Raw genomic sequence first — 18,221 nt, forward strand, 5'->3', positions numbered from 1 at the left:
GTGAAAAATGATTTGAGGGCAGAGTTAGGTAGGGGTATCCCACAATGCATACAGATTACCAAAAATTTAAACAAGAAAATAATTAAGTTTTCCTTAATTAGATTTGGAATTATTCTGGCTTTCAAAATTGTAATCTTTAAAATGAATAAAAAACTTCACTGATTTCTCCAGTGAATTTGTGCACAATGTGGTCTGAATATGGACTAGTAAATTATCAATCAATTTATCTTTATAGTAAATCATATATATACACATATATGTATATGCATTTATATGTTATATGTGTATATATATATTTGGTAAATTTTCATTTAGATATTATAAATATTACAAGATGAAAAATAAACCTACTTTACACCAGAAAATATACTGATCCTAACATAAGCAGGCTTTTGCCATGTAGGTTAATATTTATCTAAAGAAATACTTTCCTACAAATTCTAAGTTTCAGACACTAACAGAGTGGAGGAGGGGCTATCAAGATTTTTTATATAATGAACAGGAAGATATAATACACTACTTGATCAAGTGGATTTATCTTTTTAAATTATTTTGCTAAGTCTAATAGTAAAATAAGTTTTACCTACCTGAGGCATGATAACAGAACAGTAACAGGAAGGCAGTCTAGAGATACATGGAACAGAAGGAATGCTGGTTTCAGGAATGAGTGTGTTGTGGATGACTGATCAAGTGATCAAATATTTATCCTTATTAACAGCACTTTTATAAACAAATATTTCCACCATAGCCTCACAAAGTGACATACCGTTTTTTACTGCAGTCTACTAGTTGTCCATCATACTAGTTTTAGAATGAGAAAGGCATGTTCAAAATAGTGTTTAAACTAGATGCACTTCCCTAAGAAAATGGTAAAATAATTATAAAGATAACTCTGGACAATAGAAATGTTTACAGCAAAGGTATACAGTAAACTAACAAGGTACAATTTTAATTATATTATTTTTATATTTACAGTTTTGAAATAAAATCTGTGTTCACTTTTGCCTTTAATTGCAATGGTTTAGGGAAGTAGTAAAAGCAGTAAGTCACACTACAAAATTAAGCTCAACTTATATTTGACCCTCTGCTGCTCTTTTTTAATGAAGGATTATTTCAGTGGAACATCAATAAGGATTTTTGGTTTCTTTAAATATCTTACCACAACAATTATATCATATTTTGTAAATTAAATATCTAAAATGTTTGAAAGCCAGAATAATACTTGTTAGAACAGAAGCTCCATTTCAGTTTCCCTCTTTTTAAATATTAGACCAAATGTCGTTGTTGACATTTGTTTCGATGTATTTATACTTCTGCATCTTGGCCAGGAACCCAGAATGGAATGGGACTGCTGGACACGAGGCCACACGGTCAACTGCAGTCTTATCATTTCAAGACTGAACGAATAAAATCACCCTCCAGTATCCTGATTATATGATTGAAGGCTCTAGTTCTTCTGTGAAATTTATTTTATTTTTATTGAGGCCTTCCTGTTGGTTTGCCTATTAAACTAAAATGAAATTTAGTGACTCAACAAAGATATGGTAGACCTTCAAAATGTAATGTATATAAACACATTCTTTTTTTTTCTTTAAAAATATTCTATGCTTTATCTGTATGAGAAAACATATTTTGGGTAAAACCAAATGATGTGCTGAATTTGCTTTAAATTAGTATAATAAAAAAGTGTTATCAGTGAGAAATAGATGAAACAGAGTGGCAAAATATTAATAATTCTTGAAGCAGGGTGATAGGTACTCAGAGGTTTTTTACAGTATTATCTGTATGTTCTGTGGTTGAAAATTTTAACAGTAAAAATAATGAATCCAACCAAGTTTCAATAATAAAAAAGCTACTGTATAACTGGACATTTTGCAAAGATCTGTACTAAGACTAATTATGTAACTCGTTGTTATAGTGAAAGGTTGGGAACAACTTAAACATCAATCATTAGGAACAGTCAAATATAGTACATCCACATGCAATGGAATCCTATCCAATGATGAAAAAGCCTGTTAAGTGAAAAAAGAGTTTCCACAGCAGCATATGGAGCCTGATTCCATGTTCACAGGAGTGTGTGCATGTCCATCCGTTGTTCAGAGTGGTTATCTCTGCAAAGAGGAATTGCAGGTGGTTTTTTATTTTTATTTTTTACCTTTTCTTGAACCTATTTTGTATTATTCAAAAATTTTACAGGCATATATATTATATTAATTTTATATTTGGGGATATTGTTCTCTATAATATCCTATGATTTTTCTCATCATGTTATTCTTCCTAGCTGATGGAATGATTATTTAATTGTTAAAAATTGTGTTAGGTCTTATGTAATTCAAAGAGGGCTTCCCAGGTGACTCTAGTGATAAAGAACCTGAGACGTGGGTTTGATCTCTGTGTTGGGAAGATCCCCTTGAGAAAGAAATGGCAACCTACTCCAGTATTCCTGTCTGGGAAATCCCCATGGACAGAGCATGGAGGGCTACAGACCATGGAGTCGCAAGAGGTGGATAGGACTTAGAGACTAAACAATAAAAAAATTCAAAGTGGCAAAGTGCTATACTTCTAAAACAACATGAAACCCAGAGTAGATGTCATTATCTTAAACAATGGAAATAAAAATTTTTCCTCAACCATCTACTGGTTGTTTAAAGAAAGACATCAAACACTACATGAAACATAAAATTATAAAATAAATGAAAATAGACTTAATTATCTCTTGGTTAATTCAAATCAGGCTAAAATTCTATTAATTATGGAGAGAAATAGCATTTGGAAGAGAAAATAAGAAAATGCTTTCTAGTTCATTTATAGTAAATTTGAATTGAAAATATTCCAGCAGTTCTATGCAGAAAAGTATTTGTGTATATTTTAGTAATATGTTTGTTCTTAGATTAACCAGATGGCAGGACAAAATAAAATGCTTTTTCCAGATGCATGGTTTTGTGATTTCAGAGCTGTGGACTCAGCATTTTCAGCTAAATCTCATGTTTAACTCCAGCCAGCACTGTAAAATTCTTTGGAGTAAACTTGAACTTAATGATTAACTTTGGAAATATCATTTGAAGTTTGTTATCTTGGGTGAGAGTCCAAAAGGTAGGTGCTCTAGCAGCTGTGAAATCCTACATCTTTAGGCAGTCAGTTGCTGCAGCGCCCTCCTCTTAGTCTGCTGAGACCCCACAGTGGGTGGGAGCCAGCGATGGGACCCCTCTACCTCACCCCTCTTTAGGGCCCTCTTACAACACACCACAGCTGTTGCACACAGTCCTTCGTCAAGGGCTGTACTGTCCCCACCATTTACTATTTCCTAGATTTTAAGGCTTCAAGGAATTAAAGGTAGTTCCTTTGGTACATGAGATTGGGGACCCCTAATCTTGATGATTCCAATTTGGGTAATGTCATAAAAAACGACTCAGAAGATATTACTGAAGTTACCTGGTGGATATTTCCTTCTTTCACATCCATGTCCTAAGCTTTAGGAATGAGAGACTTCTTGGGTTTTGATTTGTCCAAGTGATGTATCTGTAACCAGATTGAAGAATCACATTTTATTATAAATTAATTGTATATACTTGCAGGTGTGTTAGATACTCTGATTCTCAGTGTGTTTCTAAGAGATCTTTGGCAAGTCATTTAAATCTTTATTTAGGGGGTTTAAAAGTGTATCACATGATGAGTGGCCCCAGATTAAAATTGCATTTTGGTTTTTTACCTGTTTCCTAGCACGGGATTGTCCACAAAGGACAGTATTGGAGTGAGGCTTCTTTGACGTTTTTAGAGAGTCCTGACATAACTTCTTAGACTTGGGGGCTGTTCTGCTTACTGTTAATTGGTGGTCAGTTACATCAGCTTCTTTAGTTTGGTCAACTGATTGCGGCTGTAGCGGTTGGGAATCTTCCGGATCTGTGTCTGACTCAAAAATATGTGGTTGTCTTTTTACTTTTAGTGACTCATGGCTTTTCCCTAAAACCTGTGTTATATATTTGCTTGTCAAATTCTCTTTTCCATTCACTTGGGAGCCAACAGCACTTTTTAGTACATCTAAATTGCTAGTTGGCATCTGAAATACTGAACTATTAGACAGTTGTTTACTTTCACTTAAACTCGTGATCAATGATTTTCCACTAGAAAGGGGATTTTTTGTCATATTTCCATAGGATTCAGTGTTTTTTTCTTGCAGAGATCTACAAGTCTTGAGATTCAGATTTTTAGCCTTCATCTGAATGCTATGACTAGGTCTTTTTTTAGTAGTTGGATCTAAATTTGGTTTATCGTCCTGGATCTCACTAGATTTCAGTGAAAACAACTTAGATTCTGTATCAACACGTTTTCTTCTCAGGTTCTCAGGTGCTAAGATACTTTTGGTCATCTGTAGCGGTCGACTTTTGAAAACTGGTATGAATCTAGGGGCAATATTATGTTGGGAGCTAAAGTTTGTGTCTTGAGCATTTCCTCTGGTGGGCTTGGGTACTTCCAGTACTTGTGCGGCCTGGTCAGACGGCGCTTTCTTGCTGCTCAGAACAGACTCTGGCTGGAGGCGCAGAGCGGAGGACCCCGAGGGCTTCGGCGGGCTGACCGAGCGCGCCCCCTTGTGGCCCGCAGCTGCTGAGCACGGCGGGAAGCTCGGGGCCCGGGCGGCTCTTGTGGAAGGGGTGTGAGCTGGAGAGGACTTGGCTTGAGCAGTTAGATTGGGCGGCTTGACTTTGTTTCCCTGAAAGGATAAACATTAGAAAATGTAAAACTATCCTTAAAGGAAAATAAATAATTTATAAAATATCATCAAGATAAGAATAAAAAGTAACACTACAATGTATAGAACAGCTAAAGAAAAACAAAAAGCAAACAGGCCTTACTGAGGACATGTGTGTGTTTCTTATGATTTGTATCCTACTTTCGATACTATCCATTCAAGATAATGTTTTAAGATGAAGTTGCGCTCTAAACTGTAAAAACTATACACTTAGCTACTCCCGTTGTGTTTCAAACGTGCTCATGCGTCCTTCTCCCTCAGAATATCTCTCTTCTCTCCATTTTTTTCCCTTTCAGCTTCCCAAAGATCATTTATCAGTCAGTATTTGTCACACAAAAAAAGAGGACAGTGTAGCGCTCTTGTCTGTTAGTATGCATGTTCACTCTCCCTAAGTAAATACTAGACTCTTTGAGGGTAGGAAAACCATGTGTTACTTCTTCTTACAGCCTTCACATTCTTAAATCCTCCACACAGTTACTAACAAAACACGTTATTCAAAGAAATTAAAGTAATGGAAGAGGCATTTACACTGGGCCTTTCAGAGTAAGTACGATATTGACTATAGGGCAGTGACTGTCTTAATCATTTTGTCTCTTCATTGCCTACTAGAGTGCCTGGTACTTGGAAGCGTTTTGGAAATATTTGTCAAACTGACTTGTCAGATATATCAAGGAGAAACAAGTGTTCATAGTCTTCTTAAACAAACTGTGGTAAAAAATATATATATAGAACATCAAATATACCATGTTAACCATTTTTAAGCATACAATTCAGTGGCATTAAGTATACCCCCCACTGTACTTCTGCTGTATAATCATCACTACTATTTATAAAACTTTATGCCAAACAGGAACTTTGGAGGCTTTAAACAATAACTCCGTTTCCTTCTCTTAGCACTCTTTCTAGAGCCTGCTGCTGCTGCTGCTAAGTCACTTCAGTCGTGTCCGACTCTGTGCGACCCCATAGACAGCAGCCCTGCAGGCTCCCCCATCCCTGGGATTCTCCAGGCAAGAACACTGGAGTGGGTTGCCATTTCCTTCTCCAGTGCATGAAAGTGAAAAGTGAAAGTGAAGTCGCTCAGTCGTGTCCAACCCTCAGTGACTCCATGGACTGCAGCCTTCCAGGTTCCTCCACCCTTGGGATTTTCCAGGCAAGAGTACTGGAGTGGGGTGCCATTGCCTTCTCCGTTCTAGAGCCTAGAAATCTAAAATGAACATTTTCTCCTTTGCATCTAGGGTTCAGGATGTGATTTAAGATCAACCAATCAGATGCACTCATACAATATTTGGAAGAGAGAAGTGAGGTAAAGTCATACTTCTGTAGTTTCTGCTGAAAGGTTTACTTATGGATGACTTTGGAATTTTGGTGGCAGAGTTAGCAGAAGTTCAAGTGTCCATTCACCAGCTTTGTAGATGTCTGGAAACAGAGCTTAGGACAGTCACTTTCCGGGTGTGGATCATATTAGGTAAACATACCACATGCACTTCACCACACACCACCAACCTCACCCTACGAGGCTTCCCTCTGTACACAGATGCTACCACGGGGAGAATGATGTCTAAATTTGCATAAAATTCTATCTCAAAAAGATGCTCTGTCAGAAGTGACTAAATCATCTTAAACTGCCTAGAGTGAATATTTTGTTTGACGAAAATATGGTTCAAGAATTAAGTTGAAATCAATTACAGAAAATCCAAGAACACTTTTAGACTCTTTGTTTTTATAAACTGTAATGACTGTTAAACAGCATACATACTACTTGGGATACAAAAAGAAAAACTCAATCTAGGCAGATTTATATAAGAATAGGTTACTTGTATTCTGATATAAAACTCATCTAGAATATGTATCTGAAACGTTTAAATTCACGTCCAGTTTTGTCTTCAGGAATATACTTAAATATACTTGAATATTTTCCAGGAATATACCTCTGATGGAAATAATTTCCAGGGTCTTTTTTTTTGCCCCCTAGCCCTTCAATATATTATTTATGCATTCTTTCAATTTCTAAAATATAGTAAACAGCCCAAAGGGGGAAACCTCTAGGTTTATATTCAAAAAAATTTTAAAGGCTACAAAAAGGGCTTATGTAAACAGCAGATGAAATCATAAATAATTCACAGAACTTAAAATACATAAATGGTCAAAAAACCAAAGCTTTGTGAAATAATAACCTAAGAGAAAACATACGCTTTACCACATTATGACCACTATTCTGCCAGGTGTCACTGTGGCTTAGGTGACTTTTAACTTCTAGAACTGTATACAGTTTATATCTTTGTACATTAATGTAAAATTACAGAGGGAAACCAAAAGCTTTAACCTATATTTAAATAGATATCTAATAGAGGCCTAGAATTAAGGAAATCTTTAATACAGCTTGAAGACTAACCAAAATGATGCATCAAATGTGCTTTATCTATTAAAATTTGGTTCTGTGCCTTGCACCACCTGAGTGTTTCTTTAATTAAAGTCGAACCAGGATTCAGTTAAGCTCAGACTTAGCTAGAGGTTTGTAGGAAATATGGGTCTTGGAAGAAAGTGTTAAGTTTAAAAGACATGACAACAAGGAAACCATCATTCAAATGCAAAATATGGAACATTTTCCAGGGTAAAAAAATCCATTTTCCCCAGCAAATAACTGGCATAAATAAAAGGGAAAGCAGTTTGGGATGTTATATAATAAAAGAGATCTAAAAAAATATAACAACCAAATTAAGTGGACCTTTCCTGGATTCTGATTTAAACAAAACCTCTAAAATAAATCTTTGAGATAAATAGGGAATTAGAGTATGAACTAGGCTTAGATGGTAATAAATCTGCCTGCAATGCAGGAGACCCGGCTTCAATCCCTGGGTGGGGAAGATCCCCTGGAGAAAGGAATGGCTACCCACTCCATATTCTTGCCTGGAGAATCCCATGACAGAGGAGTCCATGGGGTTGTAAAGAATCGGACATGACTGAGCAACTAAGCACACACACACACACACACGGGAACTACTGTTAAATAATTTTTTAAAAAGCTCTCATCAGAAAAAGACATATATTAATGCTAAAATCTCTATAAATTAAATAATAGTATATCCTGGATTTGTTGTAAAATATTACAGTTTATCCCACACTCCAAAAATATGTCAAGGAGTAACCAGATGGTAGGTATACAAGAGTTCATTATACTATAGTAATTACTTTTATGTATCTTGGAGAATTCTCATAATTTTTTTTTTAAGCTAATTGGGCTAGGTACTCCTGCTAATTTATGAAACTCTTTTTTAAGTCAGTTGAGTTTTTTCAAGCAGTTTGATCTATTGATTTTTCATTTTTTAAATTTATTCTTTTTTAGTACTACTGCATGACTCTTAGAGCTAACAAGGTGGTAGCAATAACATAAATTAACATTTACTGAAGGCTTAAATACAAGCAACTGTTCCAAGGAGGATTATCTAATCTAAAAATAAAAACCACAAAACCCTGTGTAGTCTGGTGCTGGGAAGCAAACGGTGATGTGCTGCATAGAGCTCCTTCCAGAAAGGGGGATCCTCGCTGCTGGGTGCTATCAGCAAGCCTCCTTTGGCAGTCAGCCCCTGCAGAGACGGCCTCGGTTATGGACGCCCATCTCACCCTAGAATTTGCCTGTCTTGAGGTCGCCCAAATCTAGCAACAGATTGGAAGACGGTATAAAGGCCTGCTACTTTGGCCAATGCAAAACCACCGTGATTGGCCATTTTAGTACCTGCTTTGGTTTTGACTTCTCCCTTCACCCAATCTTCCTTCCCTGCCTTCCATAGCTGTTGATTCCAAGGGTAGTTCTCAACAATCATCACACACACTGGACTCTGTCTCAGAGCAGGCTTCCTGGAGAGCCCAATTTGTGATGAGCGCTAGCATTACCACTACTGTGGTGCCCCATTTTACAGCTGGGGGAACAGAGGCACAGAGAGATCAAATAACTTGTCCAAGATTATACATGGGCTTCTCTTGTGGCTCAGCTGATAAAGAATCCGCCTGCAATGCAGGAGACCTGGCTTTGACCCCTGGGCTGGGAGGATCCTTTGGAGAAGGGAAAGACTACCCACTCAAGTATTTTGGCCTAGAGAATTCCATGGACTGTATAGGTCGTGGGGTCGCAAAGAGTTGGACACGACCGAGCAACTTTCACTTTCACTTTCAAGATTATATAAGTAATAAGGGGTTGAAACCCAGGCAGCCTGTCTCCAGGGCCTGAGCTCTTAACTACAAATCTAAATTTTCCAATTTTAGAACTAAGAATCTGATTCTTCAAGTTTCAGTTTTAATTTTGCAATGTATTTAACTGTGTGGCTTTGGCTAAATTACTTGAATGCTGTAAGCTTCAGTTTCCCTTTCTGCAAAATTGAGAAAACAATTTTTTACCCCAAGGGTCTATTTTGGTAATTAAATGAGAAGGCATACAGAAGGCGCTCAATAAAACTGAGTAGGAGAAATTCTTATTGTCAATGTTCCAATTGTCAGAGGCAATATAAAGATCAGAAATTCTATATAAGTGTTATTTTACATTTAAGAAGCAAATTTTCACAAATACATTGTCTGCATTCACCATTTCCAAAATAGACATGGGCTGGAAATATTAGGTAGTCAATAAATATATAAACATATTTGAAAAAAGTGCATGATGTAATGACATATCTTCTAAATTCCTCAGATTTAGACTTGGCCAACAACTAAACTCTTTAAAATGTTATGTCTGGCCAAAATTTTAAGATGCATAAAGTTCAAAAAGAAGTCAATTGATACTCTCTACCCACACTCCCAGCGAAATGGCCTTGCCTATAGTACCTGATATCTTGCCTGTCATGTTTTTATAGCATTTATATGAGGTGTTGACCCTTAACCCAAGGACACCAGACCCCCATGCTGGCTAGTGACAGATGATGTGATCTGGCTTGAAAACATAAAGCAAAAAATGTCATGAGGCATACTGTTGGAGCCATAGCAAGTCAACATACATGAAAGCCTAAGTCATTTGAGCAGTGGAGGCTACAATAAAACAAGGCGCTAGTAAGTCAAGAAAGGAGACTCAGCAATATTCCAGTAATCCATATTATATTTCAAACTGCTCAAATTATTCAAACCTTTGTCTTTCCTTCTGACGAAAACATATTATATCTGTCATTTAAAAGAAAGATCTTGTTAAAAAATTTAAATTAAATTTCCATTTGTTCTTCCAAAGCTTCCCTTTTGATTTTGTTGCCTTTTGACAAAGAAATTGTATCCTATTGAGTGTGAAGACAGGCCATCTTATTTTCTTCATCAGTACTGCTTAAACCACTACTTATTTTTTTTTTCATAAATAAGATTTCACTTGGCATGTCATCTTACAATAAAAATTTTCTCAAGTTAATTCAATTTCTATCAATTATTCAAAGGCTTTCTCATCAATTGGACTTTAAATGACAGAACTTCAAAGAAAACTTGGATTTGTATGAGGCAGACGTTTCCAAATTATCCTGTAATTATCATTTATCATTTATTCTTTGAAAAAACATGTAATGAACATGTATTAAGTACCGGGAACTTAGGATATGTTCTCTGCCTTCTAGGAAGTCACGCTACATTAATTAGAAGAAATAGACCAACAACTACCATGATACCAAGGTAAATGCAATAATAATAGGAACGACAGTACAACAAAAACAAACAGCAGCAGGGAAACACCGAACTGAGGGAAAGGACCCAGCACAGTGGGTTAGGCTGTCCATCACTGACGGCAAAGATCCGAGGAATAACGTGCAGAGCATGTCTTAGAGAATTTGGTAGGACAGGAAAAACTACTCACCTGCAAATGCAGTGTGGTTAGTTCTTGTGTGTAGTAGCACGGTTTAGTTGTCATCTTTATGGGAAATCCACATATATGGGGCAGCTTAGATTTTAAATCTGAAAGAAAACTTCTCAGCACACCTTCCATATCTACCCTTGGAAAGAACTGTATGGGTTGGCTTCTGACGCAACTGAGAGGGTACCTGAGCATTGTTAAAGAACAATGGGACTTTTTTTGCAGATAGGAGACAGCATTTTTTTTAACTGATGTAAAAAGGTCTGAAAATTGTAACTGCTGAAAAGGTTCAAATAACTAAATCCTAACTACTTTAAATTTTAACTTTCACAATAAAAACAACTCACAGTAGTACCCTTATTACCATATGGCTCTTGCCACAGACTGGCAAACTACGCTATCCAAAAAAAGATTTATAAAAAAGACATGATCTTCATAGATTGTAAACGTAAATATTCACAGTAAACAATAAACAGGTTGCATCTCCAAGAACAGTAAAAATTCAGCACAGAGAAACACCACATATGAATTGCATTCAAGCTCTGAACGTGGTTCTTTGAGCAAAGCAGTTAACTTTTTCTGATATAAAACATTCTGAAGACTTGGAATAATGTCTCGGCATCTAATGAAGGGGAATAATTGATAGCTGTTAACTTCAACTTTATATTAAGATTTGGGTTAGGAAATATAGAATACAGAAAGAGAACACTAGGCTCCTCTCTCTTTCTTTTAGGGACCAGCTGGTCAGAATACAAAGACACAAAAATGATGAAACCAGTATTAATTAAGATGGGAGAGTTTCACCTGAGCACTTGTGCTCTGTGTATAGATTTTTAAAATTAACACCAAGAAAAATATTTTCTCAAATCAATGAGGTGCATTAAGTGCAATTTAAATCCTCTAAACTTTGCCTGTGAAATTATTCTCCAAAAAAGAAATTTTCATTAAGTGACATTCAATTCCATCCTTTCAATGGTGTCCAATATGCCACCGGAGGGAGCCCTTGGCTAAGGAGAATCCTATACAATTTCTTTGTTCCTTTCTACTGGGAGACATGCCTGGATCCTAGGGAGGGCAGAGAGCATCTGTAAAGGATATGTGAAGAGCCTTTCTCCTATCATTTTGAAGTAGATGCAGCAGTATATTTTAATAGTTCCAAGGTCTTCTGGAAGCTTATAACCATACTAAAAGTTAAGAACAAAGTTGAAATTGTCTTGAGTGAAAGCTAAACTTGAGGTTAAACTACAAGAAGCAAAATTAAATAGCTACTGCGTGCTGTGATTCATGGAGTTGCAAAGAGTTGGACACGACTGAGCGACTGAACTGAACTGAACTGAATGTAATATATATTTCTATTCCTTACCAGGCCATCCCAGTGCATCTGGAAATCTTCATACGAGTGAAAAGGACAGTCAGGGGGTATGGTGTGAAGAATACTTATCAGTCGTCCCATTTTCATGCTACGAAAAATACAGTTGGTAAAATACTATGAGCCAGTGCTTAGACATGGAGCTTCCCAGGTGGCACTAGTGTGAAGAAACCACCTGCCAATGCAAGAGATGTAAGAGAACTGGTTCTGATCCCTGGGTTGGTTTAAGTCAACTATGTGATTTGGAAAGCATTCAAAAATTATAGCAACTATCAACATATAAGTAATAAGCTACTCATTTGCTCCCAGTTCTAAATTAACATTGTATTAAATTCTTAACAAAGAAATGTTAGGAAAAACAAAGTTGAACTGATGCAAACAATATGCTAGTTACAAACACAGAACAATGACTAATAAATACAGTGTTGCCACACAGAGGTATGCCTGGTAATTTTAGACTTTAGGGGAAAGTTTGTTAAGAGTTGAATGAATCGGAAGCAAATCTATGTTCCCTATCCACCTCTTCTCTGCTTCAGTGACCAAGTCATAATGCAGATGCCACTACTTAAACTTCTAATCTGGTTAAAATTTCATGCTAATAGTCATATTTATATTAATAACAAGTCATTTTTTCCCTTGAAAATAGTATAAACTTATAACTTAGCTCATATCAAATGATATTGAATCATTAATTATATGTACATGTTTATAAGGTTCTATTGATGTTACATATAGTTGTATATCTATAAATTTTACTGTTTTAAAATGAGGTCTAATAAAGATAAAATGTATAATAAAATTATTTTAGTAATTTGATGGCTTCTCCAAGTATGACAATATTGTTTCAATATCTTTTTAGAGTTATAATTCAGTTTCCAAAATTTACAAAAATGGTTTATACTTTGCACATATCAATGTTGAAGCAAAATAAGAGAAAACTACTATATCCCAAACCCACCCCAGATATGACAAACTGAAATCTCACCTTGGCAAAACGTAGCACCAGTTGCTTAAAATGGACTGTTCCTCAATAACAGCATTCTGGTTAGTCTCAAAACTCTTTATAATACTCTGAGAAATATCAAATTCTCTTAGCTTTTGATAGAAATAAGAATTTAATGCATAAGTAAGTCCGCCAAAGAATTTGGCAAACAAAAGGAAACATTTAAAAACACAGATTTCTTTAAAAAAAAAAAAGAAATAAACATTTATCACACATACACCGTCAGTTAAGAAACAGTTTCAAAGCCTGTTATTGAATCACGTATGACCACTTTACACAAGGTAATCAGTGTTTCAGCGCGCCCGTTTCTCCTCTACACAGTTTATCGAGTATTTCATACTTTCCCTCTTATGGTCCAAAGCCAAACTCCTATTTTGTACTTATTTGAACTGGCTTTCAGTTTCTTTAATTATGTTAAGTGGGAGTTGAATCTCTGTCCAAAGGAAGATATTTACATTGTCAGAATAACTTCTTAATTAAATTTTAAACACATTTTTTTAAGTGGAGGAGGATGTGTTAGGGAGTTATGCCTCCTCTGGTCTTCTGGAGGCAAGGGGGCAGAAGCAGCCCCTGTGCTCTTTTCATGTCCCTTCTCCAGGATCTGGAGTGCTGTTTCCTGTGTCCTCAGGTGCCCTGTCTGGCAACTACTCGCCACTTACAGCGCCCTCACTCTGGGTAGTGTGGGCCATTTTCTTATAGCGAGGCAGAGGTTGGAGAGGCCTCAAGTGAGGTGCAAAATAAAATATTAAAGGGTGGAGGACACTGCGTTCATAGAGAACGTTTCACATCTCTCACTCTTATTCATTCATCTTCGGGGAAACAACATTCTAACTCTACTGCCTGCTGCTTCTCAATGAACTCCAGCTGACCCAGCCAATTTTCCAATTCCTGGACAAGTCATCAGCATTGTAACAAGGCCCTGGCTTAAAGCACTGCCCCCACACTGATTTTCTGCATTCTGCCAATACAAACCTTACAGGCCTAGATCTAGACCCTTTCCCTCCACATTCAATGACTAATTGTGCTCTGAATTTCCATTGCGTTTCTGAGATGAATGAAGATACTAGGAATATATGTGGTGAGGGACAGTGTGGAGGTTTTAGTGGGTGAAAGATTACAGCAGGTTTCGAGCTTTAGGGAGGTTCCTTGTCAGTACAAGATATTCACATTATGCCACTGTCTCTGTGACAGAGAAGAACCAACCTGAAATATATGCGATAGCCCATTCTCAAGCCCTGTCTCCCAGGCCTGACCTTGAAAGGTGTAACACTTTTCATTCAGATAGAGATAGAAAGTTGTGGAAACTTTGTCTTGCTGGAGGTTTATAGGAAGACTGTGACTTGACCGACATGGACAACAGCTGCAAGAACAAAGGATTTGGGCACCAAGGAGTTTGTAACAACTAGCCACACCCGCTCCCTCTTTAGTATAACAGCAACCTGAGCTGGAACTTGGTAAGACGGTTCTTTGGAACGCTAGTCCACCATGCTCTCCAGCTGCTGACAGGTCTTTGCCCAAACACCTCGTGCTTCAACCTACTGGCCTGCCATGCAGCGAGCAGTAAGAGGATGGACTCAGCAGCAACTCCAACTACACATATTCAGGTCAGCTTTCCTAGTGGCTTACATAACTCTTGAGGGCCAGAATGGAGATCCTATTCATTTTTGACTTGTCTGTTGCCTTAACATAACAAGTAATCAAAAAATTATAGAGAGACGAATGGAGCAGCATTTGAGCTGGTCCCCGAAGAACAAGCAGAGTGTATAGCACATCAAGGGGCACTCTAAGCAAAGAGGAGTCTTCTGTCCTGTGCCTGGGCTTTCTCAGTGTGGCCACTGTTGATCATTTGGGCTGGAAAACTCTTGGTGGGGATGGGAGTGGAGGTGCTCCGGTGTGCTCTAGAAGATTCAGCGGCATCCTGGCCTCTATCCACGTAACGCCAGTAGCAACACACCTTCCCACCTAGTGACAGCCAAGTTTTCTGCAGACTTTACAGATGTCTCACGGGGAACAAATCACTCATTTCACCCTCCACCCCTCTCTGTTCAGAACCACTGTCACAGGAGAAGAAAAATAACATTCACTGAGTTACCGTTAATGTGAAAGTTTCTATACTGGGTGCTATGAGAATAAGCAAAATAGAAGACATATCCTTCTACTAAGAAGGCAAAAAGTGTTAGCTGTAAAAAAAAAAAGATGAAAAAAACTATAGTAATGCCAATGTGGGTTTATTATTAATATATTTAGTATGAGCTGATAGAGCACTTTTAACATTTGGAGGTGAAAGAAAAGGCAAAGAGCGGGTGCTGAGGCAAGGCAGCATTGTGGAGTCTTGAACGCTACCTAAAAAGATTTTTGAGCAAAGTAGTAACATAAGTAGATCTGTATTAAACTGACAGAATGATGTTTTCTTTGGTAAACAGATTTAAGACAATATCAGTATGTCAAGTATTTAATAATATGGATTTTGATAATAAAAAATTTATCATCACTCTTATTAAAAATTAAAACCTCCTAGCATATCAGTAATGATAATAAATACATTAATTATATAGTAATAAAAATACATTAATTATATATTAAGAAATGAAAATATGTGGTACCTGAGGTGGTGGCAGTCTGACTGTGTGAACTTCTATGCTTAGACAAACTTGAGTTGATGTTACATTGATATCTAACACTGAAAATAAAATTATTAACCATGAACTTTCTGGAATTATTACTCCAACCTAACAAATTAAGTATTTTAGTAACATAAGAAATCAACTCAATTTATTCAATTAGAAATTCAGTTAAGAATTGATTTTTTTCACACATGGTAACATTCAAATAGTCACCTTATATGGTGAATATATTATATTATTTGATGGTCTACAGATGAGACATATAAAAGAAGACAAACGCACAGAACAGTACTTATGTGGGTATAATGTGTAGGGCACGGTTACAATGAGAAAAATGAGACATCCCACAATTGAGAGGAAAATTCAGCAGACACCTCCTAGAGGCCTGACATTTATTATATGTGAAAAATGAAGACTCTTCTTAAATTAGAATAGGTACCATCCCATGTTTTTGACTTACTAACAAATGTCCTCAAATATAACGGCAGATATATTTCAAATCTTTCAGAGCCCCAAGGCATCTATCTTGCTTTCTCGTAATTATAAAATATTGAAGGCAAAAAGAGAAGAGGGCTGCAGAGCATGAGATGGTTAGATAGCATCATCGACTAATGGACATGAATCTGAGCAAACTCCAGGAGATAGTGAAGGACAGGGAAGGCTGGTGTGCTGCAGTCATGCGGTCGCAAAGAATCGGACCTGATTTAGTGACTCCACAACCTCTAAGTCAGATAGTGCTACCTGAAATAAAGCATGCGGGGGCTTTATTTGTTTATTTTTATGGTGTACTGGCAATGTTCATTTCTTGATCTGAGAACTGGTTATAAGGATATTATTAGTTTGTGAAAATCCAATGAGCTATACATCTACAGCTTGTAAGTTTTGCTATAGAATATTACATTCAATAAAACTAAAAGAAAAAGTTCTAACACATGAGTGAGGAGTTTTGCTGTCCTAAACTGTTCTCTTTACTCTCCGACAGCTTACTCTCCTGATATTGTTTGGGGACAGGTAAAGAACTCATTCATCCAGAGCTGAAGCACAGTGACTGCCACTGCCCAACTTACACACAAACCCAGAGCAAGAGGGGCAAACGGGCTTCAGCTTGAAAGTCAACTCAGATGGAACAGTCTGTGGATTACATGTAGATTTAAGGCTATGGTCAAATGCTGGTGAAAACCACCATGATTGACAATGTCTGTTTGGCTCAGGATTTCCCTCTATCTGCCATCTCTGGACTACTGATAGGAATGTGTCTACCTGCAATAGAGCCATGCATGTCAACGAAACAGTTAGATTAGACCAATCTGCGTCTCTTTCATTTCAGTTCAGTCGCTCAGTCGTGTCCAACTCTTTGCAACCCCATGAATCGCAGCACGCCAGGCCTCCCTGTCCATTACCAACTCCCAGAGTTCACTCAAACTCATGTCCATCGAGTCAGTGATGCCATCCAGTCATCTCATCCTCTGTCATCCCCTTCTCCTCCTGCCCCCAATCCCTCCCAGCATCAGAGTCTTTTCCAATGCGTCAACTCTTCGTATGAGGTGGCCAAAGTACTGGAGTTTCAGCTTTAGCATCATTCCTTCCAAAGAATACCCAGGACTGATCTCCTTTAGAATGGACTGGTTGGATCTCCTTGCAGTCCAAGGGACTCTCAAGAGTCTTCTCCAACACCACAGTTCAAAAGCATCAATTCTTCAGTGCTCAGCTTTCTTCACAGTCCAACTCTCACATCCATACATGACCACTGGAAAAACCATAGCCTTGACCAAGACAGACCTTTGTTGGCAAAGTAATGTCTCTGCTTTTGAATATGCTATCTAGGTTGGTCATAACTTTCCTTCCAAGGAGTAAGCGTCTTTTAATTTCATGGCTGCAATCACCATCTGCAGTGATTCTGGAGCCCCCAAAAATAAAGTCGACACTGTTTCCACTGTTTCCCCATCTATTTCCCATGAAGTGGTGGGACCAGATGCCATGATCTTAGTTTTCTGAATGTTGAGCTTTAATCTTTTTCTAAAAACAAGAATCATGTACTCATAAAAAAAAAAATCAAAGCTTTTATTTACAACAGTACTAAAGAATTCTTATAATATGGTTCTAGAGACTATATATTATAAAATACGTACAAAATTAAACTCTTTTTTAGTTATAATTTTCTTTAACTAGTGAAATTTAAAATGCAGCTTTTATTTCAATTAAGAAAAGTGAATTTTTTTCTCATGAAGAATATATATTTTTGAATAAAAAGTGATTTTCTGAGTGAAACTGTGATTTAACAGTATCTGATTAACTTTTGATACAAGCTAATCATCAAGATTTTAACAACCCAACAATTTATAACACTTTTTAAACAACTATTTTATTAATGTTTCATCTATTAACTTTTATATTTTTACTTACCAACAGCACTTTGCTTTCCCATCTGAGAAAGAAATTCTCTTCCTTAAAAAATTCAGAGGATACACCATATTATTAAAACTCATAAATCATGCTTAATATAACTTCCTTATGCAAAGTTATCAAAGCTGCAGAAATGCTTTACAATGCAGTTTTATACAAATGAATATATGATGATAGTTCAGAGAAAAAATATAACACTCAAAAATATCTCTTATATTAAAAAGACAGAAATACTCAATTCTTCCTGCAAATACTTTTTCCTG

General features: G+C 36.8%; 1 protein-coding gene across 1 annotated transcript in view; it reads right to left on the reverse strand.

The window, feature by feature from the left end:
• The window catches only part of C24H18orf63 (chromosome 24 C18orf63 homolog), a 39,918-nt gene that overhangs the window by 12,404 nt on the left and 9,293 nt on the right, over positions 1-18,221 (reverse strand). Inside the window, exons 5-11 of the mRNA XM_027525521.1 lie at positions 17,959-18,000; positions 15,535-15,611; positions 12,914-13,023; positions 11,923-12,019; positions 11,658-11,743; positions 10,563-10,746; positions 3,710-4,708 (exon numbers count right to left, since the gene is read on the reverse strand). Coding sequence (XP_027381322.1) covers positions 3,710-4,708; positions 10,563-10,746; positions 11,658-11,743; positions 11,923-12,019; positions 12,914-13,023; positions 15,535-15,611; positions 17,959-18,000 — 1,595 coding nt within the window. The remainder of the gene's footprint in view (positions 1-3,709; positions 4,709-10,562; positions 10,747-11,657; positions 11,744-11,922; positions 12,020-12,913; positions 13,024-15,534; positions 15,612-17,958; positions 18,001-18,221) is intronic.

The sequence above is a fragment of the Bos indicus x Bos taurus genome, chromosome 24 (assembly GCF_003369695.1).
Source record: "Bos indicus x Bos taurus breed Angus x Brahman F1 hybrid chromosome 24, Bos_hybrid_MaternalHap_v2.0, whole genome shotgun sequence".
NCBI lineage: Eukaryota > Metazoa > Chordata > Mammalia > Artiodactyla > Bovidae > Bos > Bos indicus x Bos taurus.